Consider the following 16,453-nt stretch of genomic DNA (forward strand, 5'->3'; position numbering starts at 1 on the left):
CATTGAGGTTGATGGTTTGTAATTTGTAACAAATGAACTGCACTGCTTAGCACTGGGGCCCGCCCGTGGATTTGCCGGACAGGGCTCTCATCCAGGAGAACCTCTGGGACGGTACGTTACATCGTCCGGTTAAGTGAGGATATTTGCCAGGCATCCCAAACCCTAGACCCTCGCGGGAGGCACGCCGAAGGTCTCAGGAGCTCGGGTACAACTGCTCCATCTGCCAAGCATCCTGCCTGACGGCGATGCAGGTGGGGCCTGCGCGGCGCCCGGCCGTTACCGCAGGCCCGCACCCCCAGCGTCTTCCCCCCGCCCACCGCCGCCCATACCCGCCGCGCCCACGCGGCATGTGTGCCCCACCCCGCCCACGTCCACACAACGCCTCCCAAGACATCAGGCGCCTCATGCTGCCCGCCTCATGGCGGGGCTGCATGCCTTACAGCGGAGCCAGACCGAGCTAGAGTGCGCATACACACGCTCACGCAGCATGAACGCCCAATTGGCCTTGCGGGCGGCGCCAGACCAACCTCGCATATTATCTAAGCTGGCTGGTATCCTCCCAAGGTTTAAGCAAGCTGGAAAGGCTCCTACATCCCATTCGCGGCAAGTGCGTCCGCACCACATGGGGATCAACGAGAACGGCCTTGGGGCATGTCATCAAGCGGTGACATATACCTTCGATTCGGGCGAAGCCAGCCGAAATCTGAGTCACCTCTTTTTATGCCTAGCAGCATGAGACGTCTAGACTAGAAACGATGCTGTCGAGAGAGCTCGAGTAGAATGGCAATGCCTAAAACACGTTTCGTGTTGACGCTTTTGATCGCGGCACTCTACGGCTTTGAGCACACCTCAGCTTATGTGTTTCCAGCACTGGTTCCACCAGCTGCAGGGCAGCCGGTGGTGCTGTCAGGCGCTCCGGGGGGAGGACCTTGGGAAGCGCGAGGAGTCGCGATAGTGGTCGACCAAAGCGGTGCGTCACATTCATATTCACAACTTGTATGCGTCCAACTTGTTGCCGCGACATAGAACCCAGGCTCAAATGTCTTCAGTAAAGCTGAGTCCTGGTGTCGACGCCGTGGGCCGCTGTTTGCAGCTACAAGCGTAAAACTTGAGAATGGAACTCTGCTGGAGCCGGCACTGGGGGCCGCGCCGTCGGCTGGTGCGCCCCTCATTCTGCTGACCAATAACTACACCGGGCCGTTTGAGCTGGCAAACGTGCTCGTACTCGTTGAGTGTCAACAACTGGAGCTCTTCGAGAGGCTAGCCTGTGACGCCCAGCCCGCTGACTGGATTTCGGTGGGTGTGAGATAGCCCCACGCCGGCCCGGCACACAGCCAGCGTTTCTGACTCGTGAGCGTCACTCGTCAGCTGAAAGCCCCATCTCATCTTCATGTCACATGGCTCGTCCGATCTCCTTTACTCTAGGTCTAATGCTGGGACGTGCACTCGTGTATGGCCAACGCCCCCGGGGGCCTCGACGCCGGATTACTAACCGCTTACTACAACTGCCACCCTTGACGTCGCAGGCGGATGGCAGCGTTGTGACCATCCGGTCCTTCGCCCCTGCGCCGCCCCTGGGTGGCAAGTTTGCGCTCTCCAACGTGACGCTTTCCTGCAACCTCACATCCTCTGGCGCTGTGGGCGCGGTGCCGCCGCGGACCCCAGCATGCCTCACTGCCACAGTCAGCACCGACGACCAGCTGTTGTCCTTGTTGCTGTACGACGCCGCTGCTTGGGCCACCGCCGCCACCGCTTCTCGCACCTCTGGCAGCCTCCTTCCGTCCGCACCCGCGCAGCTGCCAGTTTTATCGCCCACGCACCTGCACGTGACGCTTGCGGGTAACATCAGCTTGAACGCAACTCGGTGGCGGGCGGCGCCGCCACAGCTGGTGCGGCCATTGACCACGTTGTCCGGAGATTGCCGGCTGCGGCCTGCGCCAGGCGGCCACGTGACGGCGCTAGATCTGCAAGGCGGTCGCGGCCTCATGGCGGCGCGGCGCGGCGGGTAAGTCGCTGGGCGGCTGGCGAATGAATTACTAATTCCTGGCGCGATGCGGTGTGGTGTTGGCTGGCTCATCAGCGGAAGCGCACCCCTGGCCTTTCCACGTTCTTGATGGCAAAGCGATGTATGAGTCATGTGTCAATCCCCTGTTGTCCTTCTCCCACCTGTAGGCGGGTGCGGCTGCTGTGCCTGGAGCTTGTGAACCTGGCATCCAACACCGCCGTCATGCCGCGCGGCCTGCTCACGGGCGCCGTGTGGGCCGTGGACGTCGACCTGGCCGGCGGGTGGGTGCCGAGTGAATGCAGGGGAGTGCCCGTGTGCGGCTTTAACTGCAAGGATTTGCCGTGCCAAGAGGGCCGGTTGCCCAAGCACCTCAGGTACTTCCCACAGCGCCGTACGCCTGATTGTTGATTGGCTGCGGTGCCCGCACCCACTCGTCCACAGGTCTTTGCTGCTGGTGGACAACTGCACGTTGGTGATGAGCCAGGAAGAGTTCATGTGGCAGTCGTACTACATGGCGCAGGTGCTGGCGAGCACGGTGGTGGGCAGCGGCGTGCTCAAGGTGCTCAGCACCTTCGAGGTGGGTGGCTGGCTGGCTGGGTGGGTGGATGCCTGGCTGAGCCCTCATGCATGTTGAGGGCGCGTTCAGTGCGTGCGCGCCCTTTCACCCATGGCATACTTGGTTTACAGTCAGTGCTCCCGCCTACCTGCACTGCTAACTGAAAGCGTTGCGCCTGTCACTGTGTGGTGGTGCGACAAAACCCAACTGTAAACTCCAAGTAACATCAGCCACGTCTGCATGTACGGCCCCCAGGGCACCATGAGCTCTACGGAGCTGCGCTGGAGCCGGGTGACCTCGCCGCGCACGCAGTGGCACGAGACGGTGCTGACCAGCGCGCCGTCCGTGTTCCCGAACACACAGCCCAGCAGCTTCATTCTCAAGTACCTGGGCCTCACGCTGTACCTTACGGTGAGAGCCCGCAGCTTGCCTGCTTGCCTGCGTCGACCCATACGCATCCATGCATCAGTGCATGATGTAGGCTTGGCCGCCTGGACACGTCACACGGATCGCTCTGGAGGGGCATGCATTTGGGGGGGGGGGGGTTGTAAGTACCAGCCCAAACTAAACCAAGACCAACTAAAAGGAGCGGAGCACAGGCAAGGGTGTTAGTGGCGGGGACTTGTAGCGTGTGGCTTGCGGACTAGGGTTGCGGCTTGGATCATACCTGGCGCGCGCGCCTACCCCGACCAACACCATGCGCTTGGCCACGTGCGTTTGGCATGCTCATTGCCTGCCCTTACGCCAGCTTATTGCCTGCCTGCCTGCCCTTACGCCTGCCTGCCTGTCCGTACGCCTGCCTGCCCTGCCTGCCCTTACGCCCGCCTGCCCGCAGAACCTGGTGATGGTGAGCAACTGCACGGACCTGCTGGCTGCCGTGCGCGGCGCGTCCGAGGCGCGGCCCGCCGTGGTGCTGACCGCCTCCGTCAGCCTGGCGAGCTGCTGGCCAGCCGACGGCGTGGCGGTGCCGCCCGTGTCCAGCCTCTACCTGATGGGACTGCCGGACCAGCCCATCCGCCTGGACCTGGCCGGGCGGGAGGATGCATTGCAGCTGGTGCGTTGCGCGTGGCGGCAGGGGGTGCATGTGCGTGCCCGAGCCCCAAAGGCGTTCAGGATGGAACATTGGAGTGAAGCGGTTGGGAGTGAGCAGGGTCCACGCTTGAAGCGGGGCCAATTCCGGCGGTGTATGAGCGCACGTGAGCTTTCTGGTGTGCTTGTGGTGTGGATCGCTAAGATGTATCGCCTGCCGCACATGCTTGTCGCATTTGGCGAATGTGCCACCTGCTGTTGCAGAGCTCCATGACCGTGTTGTCAATGCGGTTCCTCACGCTGACCGGACTTCCCACGCACCTCGCCGACCACGACGCGGATGATGAGCCGTCGTTGTCAACCTCCATTTCAAGCGTGGGCGGGGACAGCCAAGGCTCCAGCACTGCCGTCCAGTCCACCACGGGCGCGAGCGGCACCGGTGCCACAGCCTCGTCTGCTGCTTCGGGGGCGGCTACCTACTCGCCTCTGGATACGACCGGAGACGGAGGGCCGCAGTTCCCGGCTCTCGCCACCGCCTTCCTCTGGAGCTTCGATTTCCCCAGGTCGGTAGTTTAGCACCCCTTTGAATCCTTGTTTGCATCAACTTGGGCGTAGATCGTTACGCGGAGGGCATTGACAACATTTGGATTGGTACAAGGAGGTTGCACAGCAGAGTACGGGCAGCGCAGTTTGCGACCACTGCTGCCGCTGTTGCTGATGTGCGCGCTACAGGGTGGTGACGCAGCTGCAGCTGGAGCACGTGCATCTGGTGCTGCCGGAAGCAGAACTACGGCAGTACGACGCCATGTTGAACGGCAGCTCCGTACTGCCGTACTTCCTAAAACTGCGGCCGTTCTTTCAGGCGCGTGCAGTGAGGGCCGTGCTTTGGAAAGAACAGGAATGGCGTTTGGGGCAGAGCAGGCTGTAACGTGCGCATTGGAAGCGCGTTAACACGCAGCATCCCTAGTCTTAACTGGTTCGCAAACGTTATGCCATGCAGGGCGTTCGGACAAGCGCGGATGGTAACACCACGACGGTCACGGACGCGACAGCAGGCAGCAACAACAGCAGCAGCACCCCTGCCGTCGCCATCACAGGCAACAACAACAGCAACACGAGCAGCAGCGCAGAGCCTGCTCAGCTGTGGTTTGCTAACCTTCTGCTGCCCGGCATGCGGGTCTTCAACGCAACGCTGATGTCCGAGGCTGGCGCCTACCCCGGTTGGAATGAGTCATTGTACGCGGCACCTGCCGCGGATCCCGACGGGGCCAGTGGTGACAGCTGGCCGGCCTGGCGCATCGCCGTCGTGACAGCCGTGCTGGGCGGTGCTGCGCTGCTGCTGGCTGGCGGTGCGCTCCTGTACGCCAAAGCACGGCGAGCACGTGACGGGAGCCCAGATGAGAAAGCCTCTGGCCGCGGCGGCGGCAAGCAGCGGAGCAGCCTTGACGTGGAGACTGGCGGTGCCACGCGGAGGGGCACCAACGCTGGTCGCTGCAGCGGCCGTCGCGGCTCCGCCAGCGGCAACCCGAGCAACAGTGGAGCCCTGGTGGTTGCCGCGAATAACGGCCGTCGTGGCAGTGCCGGCACTGCTGGTGTTGCTGGTGCCGGTGTTGGGAACGCCGAGTTGTGTGTCGACGGCGGCGGCGCGGGACGCGGCGGCGGCGGTGCCGGCGGCGCGGCGGGCGGCGATGGGCTCGAGCGACACCCGCTGTACGACTCGTTTGACGACCCAGCCTTTGAACTGGATTTCCTCAAGGGTAAGAGACCGTGCCATTGGGTAGGCTGTTACACGCCTGTCTACCCGGCATACCCCTGGCGTGCGAATCTTTCGCCTTGTTACTTCTTCGTTGCTACTACGGCATCCACCGCCGCAGGCGCTAAGAAGCTGTCTGTGGACGACGTGGCTGATGTGCTGGAGCGCATCAATCGCGAGGCCGTCGAGTTCAACATCACGGTGCGGCGGCGGGCGGGCGGGCCTGCTTTCTGCTCCAGACCGGCAGGCAAAACCATCGCCGACCATCTTGCTCTGTGCCACCCACACGCATGTGCTTCTTCGCCGCATAAGCTCCGCTCGTACCGCCGCACTTGGCATCTGCAAATCGCAACGCGTGCCGCCCCCTTGCCATCCCCGCAGATGACGGAGATATGCGGCTCCGGCTCCTTCGGCGTGGTGTACGGCGGGCTGTGGAACGGCATCAAGGTGGCCATCAAGACCATGGTGTTCAGTGAGGCGGCCGGCGGCGCCAGTCAGCTGGCAGGCCAGGCGGCGCGGCAGCAGTGCATCAAGGAGGCGGCGTTCTGCTGCACCATGCACCACGCCAACGTCGTGGCCACTCACCACTTCTACCTCAAGTCAGCCAACCGAGCGTCCATGTTTGATGACCTGCTGCAGGTGGGTGCGGCGCGACGCGGCAGGTGGTGGTGGGTGGTTGGGAAACGGTAGGGGGCAGGTAGGAGAGGAGCAATGCAAAGTGGTGGTAGGAGGTTAGGTGGCTAAACTTTTGGGCGACATAAAGGCCAGGGAGACGGGGCCGTTTTACGGCGCAGGCGCGGCGCGTGTGCGTGGCCTCAGGGACGCGGCGCAGGGTTTTGGTGCTCCCTTCAGTTGCCCCGGTGTCGTCTGCGCCGCCTGCCCCGCAGGTTGTGGAGAAGCACCTGGACAGCAGCTCCGATGACAACGTGGACGACGGCAGGGCGTATCGGGCCATGCGCGTGCCTAAGGGCGCGGTGCCGCAGGAGGAAGACAACCTGCTGTCAATGCCGCCGCCGCGTGGCGCGGTGCTGCAGCCGCGCACCAGCAGTAGCGAGCTTGCGGAGGAGAGCGCCGAGCGGTCTGGCGCGGACAAGGCCGCGCCGGCGCCTGCGCAGGCGGAGGAGCGGCAGCAGCAGCTGGTGCGGGGGCCTGGGGGTCTCCAGCTGGCGAGGACGCAACCTCGGCGCCACCAGCCCACACGGCCGCGCCGCACGGAGCCCAAGCCGGCCAAGCCGCGGCCCAAGCCCAATGTGACCGACTGGAGGCTGTACCTGGTCCAGGGTGGGTGGCGGTGTAGGCGGGAACGGCAGGCACAGTGCGCACCAGCTAAGCTAGTGGAGCAACCTCCCGCACCTTTGGCTACGACATGCCGGTGCAGCATGCGTCAAGGTCTGTCTTTCTTTCGAGCTCATCAGTCAAGTCACCCTGTTGTTCACTGCTCGCTTTCAATCCGTGTGTCCCGCCAGAGTACTGCGATGGAGGCACGCTGCGCCAGGCTGTGGACGAGGGGAAGCTGTTCCGGCACGGCGGCTCGGACCGCGCGCCGCAGACGCCCTCCGCCGGCAACAGCGCCGCCCTGCCCCACATCCCCACGGCCGAGGCCATGCGTTTCGCTGGCGTGCCGGCAGCCACGCGTGCAGCTGCTGGCGCCACCGGCGCCGCTGCCGCGCCGGCCTTGCCCGCCTCGGCGGGGGCCGCCAGCCTGATGGACCTGGTGCAAGGCCGCAGCCGCGGCTCTCCCATGGGGACTGGCATCATGGACACAGGCTCGGGGCCCGGCGGCGCCAACGTGGGATCCACCCGCACTGACCAGCCCAATGCGCGCCTGCGCAGCTACCTGCAGCCAGCCGCCAGCGGTGCTGAGGTACTGGTGGTGGGCGGAGCTGGTGGAGACGGCGCTGCCGGCGGCCACGGCATTGTCAGCAGCAGCGGCAACCGCAACGGAGCTGGAGGCGCAGCCCGCGATGGGCTTGACGCGCTGGCGGCAGAGACGGATCGTGTCAACGAGCGCGCGACCCTGGCGGCAGCGGGCGCGGCTGAGGTCGCCGTGCTGCTGGGCTCTGTCGCGGCGCGCCGCCCGCACATGCCGCGTCCTTGGCTGCAGAAGTTGACCACTGGCGAGTCAGCATCCCTGGACACCTTCACGAACGCAAGCGAAAGCAACTTGGCCTCAGCGGACACGGCTGCGCTCAACACGACCGACAGCAACCTGACTGTCACGGGTGCAGCGACCGGTGTGCTAATGGGCGCGTCTGCTATGGCCACCGCTAGGGCCATCGAGGCGGGGACGCCACTGCAGCAGGCTGCGACAATCGCCGTCTTCCCAGGCTGCGCAGGCCTTGCTTCGTCGGACCTCGCCGCAAGCAGCGCAAACCTGCGCGCCCCAACCTCTGCTGACGCGGATGTGGCAGGCGCCAGCAGCTCCATCTTTGAGGCCTTCGTCGCAGCAGCTGCTGCCGCTCAGCAAGGGAACCGCCCAGATGCCAGCCCTCCGCACACGGCGCAGCTGGCGGTCATGCCAAGCGAGGCGGCACCCGTCACCCAGGACAGCAGCGGTGGCGGCGGACCTGCCCGCGGCAGTGCTGCCGCTGCCGACCCGCAGCAGAGGCAGCAGCAGCATACTATCACACTCAGCGACGTGCCGTCGGGCGCCTTTTGCTGCCCCAGGCAAGGCAGCACTGAGCGGACCGGTGCGCAGGTTGTTGCCAGTGCCAACGACATGCTGCTAGGACCTGCGGTGTCGTGTGCGCCTGCCGCGGCGGTGTTACCCAACGCTACCGACAACGCGGCCAGTGCGTGTGCAGCGGCAGACGTGGCAGCCCGTGACAGCAGCTCGCGCACGCAGCAGCAGCAGCAGCAGCAGCAGCAGCACCAGTACAGCCGTGAGCAAGAGGACCTACTGATGCGCCAGGAGCGGCCGCTGCCAGCGGACTTGGCGCTGGTCGTGCAGACGGCACTGGGCGTGGCCAGCGGTGTGGCGTATCTGCATTCCCGCAACATAATTCACGGTAAGAGTGTGGGCCGGGCGCGCGGCCTTATGCGCGGTCATCGTGCGGCCATACTGACATGCACTGTATGCTATACCCTCTGGTCCCAGGCATTCGCAACAACAGAGCGGCTCTAACACGGCGCGCCTATGCGCCTGTCTTGATACTCCTGTCGTTGCACTGATGGCTTCCTGTTTAAACCCTTGCATGTTCAGGTGACCTGTCCACCAACAATGTGCTGCTCATGCGCACGCCGTCGCCTGGGCTGCCGGTGGTGGCCAAGGTCAGCGACTTCGGGCTGAGCCTGAGGCTGTCGGATGGGCAGGACCAGATCATGAACGTGAGTTGCGCCTGCGGTGCGGCGCGATGCGGTGCGACGTGTTGTGTCCTGGTTCAGTGCAGGCCTGTGCTCTGCTGTGCGGTACAGTACGGGACGACGCAAGTCAGTCAATCTTGTGTGGCCAATCCGGCGTTCCATCCCGCCCTATCAGCGGCATGGCTCTGACTCGAGTCCGCGTTCTCCCCTGCGCTGTTGCGTGCGCAGGTCCGTCACGGCACGCCCTATTACCAGAGCCCCGAGGTGGCCGAGCACGGCACCTGCAGCCTGGCCGCCGACGTGTACTCGGTGGGCGTGCTGCTATGGGAGCTCTACCACGGCCCGCCGCCGTGGCGCGCCCGCCGCCACAACAAGAACAAGGGAGCCGCTGGCGCCGGCCTGGCGGCTCAGCAGGCGCGGCTGCTGGACCCAGCTGGCGACATGGCGCAGGCGCGCGCGGCGGCGGAGGCGGGCGGCTGGGATGACCCCTACTACCGGCTGCGGGCGTGCGACGTGCTCAAGATTGCGCCGCACTGCCCCTCCGCCTACGCGCGCCTGGTGCGGCGCTGCCTGTGCCCGGACCCGCATGAACGGCCCACGGCGCGCAGTGTGGTGAAGGCGCTGCTGCGCATGGAGCGCGGCATCGCGGTGGCGCAGGCGGTGTCGGGAGCCATGGCGTCGGCGTCGTCGCTCATTGTGAGTTTGCGGTACGGTAGCTTCCAGGGTGGAATGAGTAGCACCTGCTGCGCCCTTACGTGACACATGTTGGGCGTGCTGATTTGGCTGTAACGCTTGCATTCTCTGTTTTTGCCTGCTGCAGACCGGTCCGCCCATGGGCGCCCTGATGGCGCTGTCCCGGCCGCGGGTGCCCCCCAGCGGCGCGCTGTCTACCGGCGTGAGCGCCACCGCCCGGAGTGCGCTCGCTGCCGGCGCCTCGCGCAGCTCTTTAACTGCCGGCGGCGGTGGCGATGGCCCAAATGGCGTTGGTCCCAACCACTCTGCCCTGGATGGCGGTGGCGGTGGCGGCCGCGTGGATGCAGCCATGCTTCTTGAGGACTTTGACGCCGCCGCGGCAGCCGTGGCGGCCGCAGTGGCGGCGGTGACGGCGCGCCCGGCGGCGGCGGGTGCCTCTGCCTGTGCTGGCGCGGCGGCGCTCGCGCTTGCAGAGTATGATGATGACGCCCTGATTGCCGTTGGGCTGGAGCCGTCGGTTGTGCGGGAGGCTCGTCAGCACAAGCAGGTCCCCCCGTCTAGGCGCGGCTCCACGCTGCCGCACACTAGCGGCTTGCAGCGGACGACCTCGGCCGGCTCCTCTGAGGCCTATGATCCGCTGGATGCTGACGCCGGCGCAATGGCGGCGGCGACCGCCGCCGCCGCGGCGGTGTGCGGCACTGAGGCTGACATGCACGTTATCACTCGCCAGCCCTCGCAGCACCGGGCAGCGGTGGCGGCTGCGGTGGCGGTGGCCAAGGCGGTGGCCAGCGTGACCAGCACCCTCTCCAACAACATCCCAGTGCCTGCGCCCATCTGCGCGTCCTCCACAAGCAACACGTTCTTTGGCCGCAGCACTACCGGCATCCCGGCCCTCGATACGGCCATGGCTGCGGGAGCTGCGGTGGGGATGGCCAACATTACAGCTGTGCCGCTGCGGCGCGGCGCCACCAGCCGGCTGCTGGACCAGCAGCCCCTGACCCGGTCATTTTTGCTTGGCAACAGCGCTGCCTCGTCGATTATGGTGGCCGTACACGGCTCTACCGACCCCACTGTACTGCTCTCCGCGGCTGCAATCGCAGATGCAGAGGCAGCGGCAGGTGCTGTCCAAGCCGCCGGAGCAGGTCACAAGCCGGGCGCGGCGGAGGCGGCAGGTGTGGGTCCTGTGGCGGCAGCCGTGGGCAGCAACGGCGGCCTCTGCGTGGTGCCACGCAGTGGTGCTCCGGCGCAAAACCGCTTTGCGCCGATGGACCTGTGAATGGCCTCGTGCGTTTTAGGTGACTACGTTTGTGTGTGTGGTGGGTTGCAGTCGCTTTCATCATATGATGTCGGTACCGCTTCCGAAGGGCACGCACCGTCACTTGTTGCGTAATGGAACATTAATCGCGCCCTCTAGAAGGCCAGCAAACAGGTACTGAGGCAATGTTGGTGTGCTTGCGCAATTGTTTTCCTGTGCACGACATTGAGGTATTGTGTCCCGAATGGATGCAACAGCCGGTGCACCGCAGGTCGTTTCTTGTGATCATACACACACTGCATGGGGCCGTTCGCGCGACTTCGTGGCATTTATGTAGCAATGCGCGACCACCAGCGCTGGAACTGGTGGATGGTTAATGAGGCGTATGTGGCTGTGAAATTAATGAAAAGGGACTTCAGAGGGACTGGTTACAGTGCCCTCCACGGGTGCGACATGCCCCCACGGTATTAGGGCCATCCGTATCAGGTGCCAACTGCCAAGATGTGCGATGCAGACCTCATTCAATCCTGGGGTGCTGCAAGCACGATGCCTCCAGTGGACTGCAATCCCTGGTGTGCGCACCGGTACCGAATACGGGGTTGAGCGGTAAACTTGATGCACGGTCGTGCAGTTCAGCTGGGGTTGTGTGGCTGTCGTGAGCCAAGTGGTGGGCGGACTGTGGTGGCGGAAGGGGGCGATTGGATGTCACATAACACTGTGAGATCACTGCGTACTTACGGCGGGCAGTCCGGTTGCAATGCAGGAGTCACAGATACACCTTATTCTTATATGGTAACGATTGTTTATGACGTCCGCAACTGCGACTGATGCGGGCTTCTACCGCGTTCAAACCATGCCGTAAGGGAGCAGAGCTAGCTGAATTGCAGGCTACGGCGTCTATTCATACTATTGCTGTACAGCATACGGTACGGTGCTGGAGAACAAAGCTTTCGATGACGATGCTGAGGCTGACGTGGCACACTGGGTTTGGGGGCCAGCGAGTTTGCTTCTGCAGGTGCGCGGGCATGTGTTGCAAATACCCTACTGGTTGGTGGTGTGTGTCCTGATTGGTCCTGGCTAAGCGTCTGGAGATGAGGCATTCTGGTAGACGGTGGAACTGAAGTGGGCTCAGCACATTTCCTTAAAAATAGAGTAAACAAACTGCAAGCTGGTGGAGGTACTGAGGGACAGGCGGCAGCGTTTGGGGTTGGGGGCGCTTCGTGCCGTGGGGTGCTGTGAGACGCCGCGCTGATGGGGGTGTCAGGGTGCCAGCAGTGCATTCAGGCACGGCATGCGCTTTGTTACGCCATGCCATGCATCTGGCGTGGTGGGTGTCCGTTGTGGCTGTATCGCAGCCGGCACTGCGCGGACCTGTACGTTGCACCGTCACCTCAAGGGGGGCCAGGGGTATGTCGGGGCATGGGGTGATTGGGGGCTGGCACTTTTGTTGCTTATCCCCCCCCTGGTCGGTTGCCACAAATTGAAGCAACCGCAATATTCATCCGATGTCCAGGCACGCTTTTGCACGTTGCATAGATCGGCGGCATAGATGTGATAGCTGTGATACCGCTTCACAGCCGTGCCGTACACCGCTGGCCCCGCCCTGGCTTTGCAGGGTACGTCAGCTAAAATCATTTAAATGTACTGGCTCAGAAGTGTAAAAAGCATCTTCAATAACAAGTGGGTATCGAATCCATAACGCTTCACCGCCCACTCACCCTTTCCTCACCACATGGACCTGTCCAAACTCCTCCATCTTGCTCCGCCTGCGCCGTCGTCTCGAGCGAGACGGGCCGTGCGCTGATATCTGGGGCCGTGGCAGCGGTGATTGAAAGCTATGGCTTCTACCACTCGAACCACGCCCCTGCTTGCTTACCGGCACACATGCTACCACATTTGTTCCTCGACCGTATGATCATAGTGCAACGCTTCACCTCAATCGCATGAGCACAGGGCCATTCCACCACGCTCAGCTTCCCATCAGCTGTCCCCTCTGTAACATCCGCATTCCAATCAGCACCTCAGGGACACCGCCGATAAGCAAGCTGTGCATTCGCGTGGCGCGGGCCGTCCAGCCCCAGGACCCGCAATCAAGCAACCAGGGGACTGGGGCGCAACCTTGCAAGCAATCCCGCAATTTCGGACTCGGAGATCTAAGCACCAGGTGACACCGGCGGAGACACAGCTGGCCCCAGACGCAACCCCCTGAAATGCGACTCTGATTGCGACAGCGTAGACGTCCCGCCCGACAGCACCACTTGCACCGCGGCGTTCGACGGCTGAGGCTGCGGCGGCGTGAGTGATGTGGCAGTTGAGGCAGCGCCCGGGGGCGGCAGCGGCGAACTGGCTGACACTCGCCCCCGGTTGCTGCAGTCCTGCAGCCGCTGCCGCTGTAGCTGCAGAGGACTAGCCGCACCCGCCGCCAGCCCCCCCGGTTTGATGGACAACGTGCCGCCGACACCTGCGTCTGTGGGCTGGGGCTGCCGGGCGTTGCTGTCGCTACTTTGCTTGCGCAGGAAGCGAGACGTGCGCGATGTGGTTGGCGTGCCCTGCCCGCTCGCAGCCGTACCCGCAGCCGCAGCCGTGCCTGGGCCGCCGTTAGGAGATGGCGCCGCCGGGGGCTGCAGGCGCGGGAGCAACATGGTGGGGGCACACCGCCCCGTGCCGAACAGCAGCGGAGGTGATGCCGCCAGGTGCTGCTGGCGCTGCGATGCAACTTGCGCTACTGACTGCCTACTCTCGTGCCGCCTGCAAGCCCACTCCGCCGTCCGCTCTGGTCTACGTACGCATTCGTTTCCACCACACTCGTCATTAACGATGCCGCTGACGGCACCGGTCCTATGCCTGCTGCGCCCCGCGTGGACTGGGTCGGGCTGATGGCACCACTGCCACCCCCGCCATCTCCTGCACTGCGGCGGCCGCTGATGCTGAACTTCGGTGACAGCAGCCGCACGGACAAGTCGCCCGCTGCGGCGTCACCGAGCGAGCGCGCTTTGGACATTGCAGCTGTGAGGCCGCGGACCAGGGTCCCCAGCGTGCCCTCCTTGGTGCTGGCCTGCTGTAGCCCGAAGCGGATTGCCACGATGGTGTAGGAGCTTGCCAGTTTGTTGACATCAGTAGTTGCATTGCATGTGCCGATACCTTACCTGCGGGAACTCGGGGTTACTGAAGCGGGAGATGAAGCCATATCGCACATCGCGCACACCAACTGCCGCCGTGCAGTGCAGTGCCAGCTGAGACACGGGTAATCATGTGGTTGCCTTGAAGTGAAGATTTATTGTGAGCATGACCATGAGTCCGTGACACACATGCATACCCCTCAGCTTTGCCACTCGCTTGTCCACTGTAATCGCCGCCAAGATCGCCGCCTTTCGTATGTCATCGCCACGCGCACGTCAACACACGGAACATTTGCGAACGCTCCCTTGCTCGCTAGTTTTGTGCATCTCCATTGCAATAAGCTGTCCACCAGTTTACTTCGATTTGCTGTGCAGTTGGGTTAGTCAGCCGCACATAGCACCGCTGCACCCCTCTGCGGCCACGATGAGACGCCCACGCAAGCTGCGCTTACTGCCCACCCCAAGCTCCACCACCCACATCCGCTGGTCCCCCCCGTCACACCGCTCCCCACCGCCTTCCACGCCTCAATTCACGCCGCGGGCTTTGCCACTGCCGAAACCCTTCAGCCCACCATTCCATTTAGCTCACACCATAGCCACATCGCATCACCGCACCACAACAGACAGTCACCTGGACCCTAAACCCACGCCACCGCTGCCGCCGCTGCCATCACCGGGGGCTCTTAGGCTCTTAGGCGTCTAGGCGCTGGCCTTGATGGGCGCGGGGAACTTGTCCAGGTACTTGGCGCGGCTGGGGTGCTCCTCCTGGGGACGGTTGTGCGGCGTCCACACGGGGGCGCCCACGAACAGACGCATGGCCTGCATGAGCGGGTGAGCGGGCGTGTCGTGGCAGGCACCACAGGAGCAGCTCAGCCCATCCGCCCACCATCCTCCGCCACGAGGCTTTTAAATCCTCGTATAGAGTCGAACCCAGGCACACACGCACACCCACATCTTCATCACCTTGTTCATTTTCTCCCGGCCACATACCCACGTGCCCCCCAGTCCCATGCCCAACGCCATACACATGCACACAAACGCACGCGCACGCGCACGCTGCCCCGCCCAACGCACCTTGGTGTAGTTGTCCGTGTCCAGTGTGAAGCGGTGGTAGATGCCCTCGGGCAGCACTAGCAGGTCGCCCTTGCGGGTGGCGATGCGGATCCAGCGGTCCGAGTGGTCCCGCACGTCGAAGTAGCCTGAGCGCGCATGGAGAAAGGAAAGAGGAGAGGCGGGAGCGCGGGGGGCAGGTACCGGACTTGAGGGCGCGGCGAGGAGCGGGCAGGTGGCATTGGGGGGGGGCGCCATCTTCAAGAGGTGGCGGCTTAAGTCAGCCGGCAGGTCAACCACGCCGTTTCCGCTCCACGCCCCCTTCATTCACCACCTGGGACCATCACGTGGGGCTTGAGCACCACTCCCTCCCGGGCATCCAAGACAAGGAAACTCTCTCCGCGCCCTCTGTCCCTCTGTCCCCTCTCCCCCCCTCTCCGCCCCGCCCTTTCCGCCCCACCCCCCAGCCCCCAACTTCCCCTCGCCTCACCCGAGCCGTCCAGGATGTACCGGATTTCGTCGTCCGAGTGGATGTGCTCCAGGTAGAAGGACTTGATCTTGGCCTCGTAGTCCGGCAGCGTGTCCTTGCTGATGTTCACGATCTCCTGCAAGGGGGAGGGAGGAGGGGAGGGAGAAGGGCGAGAGGCAAGGGGCAGCGCTGGGTGTGGCGCAATGGTGGAGGGATGAGGAGGGGTGCGGGGCAGTGTTCGATGCAGCGGTGGAGTGACGCGGCAATAGGTGGGCTGCGCCTGCCCCCGTGTCGCACGAGGCGCCCTGCCTCCATGTCGTGACTGACACCTACAGCATGCGCCTCCCTACGCCGCCCGACGTGGGAATTGGCCAGGTGTCATAGCGGCGGGCGGCCGCGCATCGCCGCGCATAACATTGCGAGCCTGCCGTGACCTACACGTCGCCAGGTTGCACCCCACATACCCAGCCCTCACCCAATGTCCCCAGCCTACTGGCTGCTGCACATGGCCTCCAGGGACCCGCTGGGCCGCCGACGCGGGGCACACGCACCGTGTAGCTGTAGTTGTAAACCTTGCGGATGGCCGCCAGGCGCGGGTCTGTCTCGTGCTTGTCAGCATCCAGCTTCCAGTACAGCACACCCAGATCGCGCAGGGCAGACAGCGGGCAGGGCTGGTTGGGGCTCAGCCTGCAATGGTGGCGACGAGGAAGTGGGGTCAGACGCGGTCACGGTTGACGCCTGCAGGCCAACGGCCTGTGTGTTGCGGACCGCCCCGACCGCGTTCGCCGACCGCAAGAACCGCTACATCTGCCTGCGTGCTAGAAGTTTAACGCACTTGTGCGGCAGCCGCTGGTCCTCGTCGCTGTCGTCCATGTACCAGGCCTCGATCGTCGCGTCGTCCGGCTTCTCCGGCTGCAACCAATACAATCGCAACTTGCTTGTCAGATACATTACATCAGCACCGGTCTTGAAGCAATTTCAGCAACCGGTTGGCGGTACCGGCTGCGTCGCCTCTTAAGCGTATACAACGCGTGATTCCTACAGTCAGATACTCAGAGCTTCTCATTGTATAGCTGACCTGGGCAAGAGCCAGCTCCTCGGCAGTGAACTCCGCAGTGGCCATCGTGTGGTGACCTAGAACTAGAAGTAAAGACGTTAGGCGAAAGCGTGGACACAGGCCGCAACGTATGTATCAAGACTAGGACATTGGGCTGGGTTGGA

General features: G+C 63.8%; 2 protein-coding genes across 2 annotated transcripts; one reads left to right on the top strand and one right to left on the bottom strand.

Moving 5' to 3' along the window:
• The first annotated feature begins 501 nt into the window (after positions 1-501).
• Positions 502-12,267, top strand: CHLRE_12g542900v5 (uncharacterized protein). The gene is made up of 17 exons (XM_043068797.1): positions 502-970; positions 1,094-1,296; positions 1,527-2,005; positions 2,173-2,286; positions 2,447-2,582; positions 2,817-2,972; positions 3,397-3,615; positions 3,855-4,153; positions 4,323-4,452; positions 4,591-5,347; positions 5,465-5,544; positions 5,725-5,982; positions 6,231-6,624; positions 6,810-8,351; positions 8,546-8,670; positions 8,875-9,342; positions 9,467-12,267. Exons 1-17 carry the CDS (start codon positions 781-783, stop codon positions 10,613-10,615), a joined length of 6,699 nt encoding a protein of 2,232 aa, XP_042919168.1. The 5' UTR covers positions 502-780; the 3' UTR covers positions 10,616-12,267.
• Positions 12,268-12,275: 8 nt separating this feature from the next.
• Positions 12,276-16,429, bottom strand: CHLRE_12g542850v5 (uncharacterized protein). The gene is made up of 7 exons (XM_001693877.2): positions 16,311-16,429; positions 16,068-16,144; positions 15,784-15,919; positions 15,254-15,368; positions 14,788-14,912; positions 13,695-14,532; positions 12,276-12,879 (listed from the first exon to the last, which is right to left on the bottom strand). The coding sequence occupies exons 1-6, from the start codon at positions 16,353-16,355 to the stop codon at positions 14,413-14,415; spliced, it is 618 nt and encodes a 205-aa protein (XP_001693929.1). The 5' UTR covers positions 16,356-16,429; the 3' UTR covers positions 12,276-12,879; positions 13,695-14,412.
• Positions 16,430-16,453: the final 24 nt, after the last annotated feature.

The sequence above is a fragment of the Chlamydomonas reinhardtii genome, chromosome 12, assembly GCF_000002595.2.
Source record: "Chlamydomonas reinhardtii strain CC-503 cw92 mt+ chromosome 12, whole genome shotgun sequence".
NCBI classification, from domain to species: domain Eukaryota; kingdom Viridiplantae; phylum Chlorophyta; class Chlorophyceae; order Chlamydomonadales; family Chlamydomonadaceae; genus Chlamydomonas; species Chlamydomonas reinhardtii.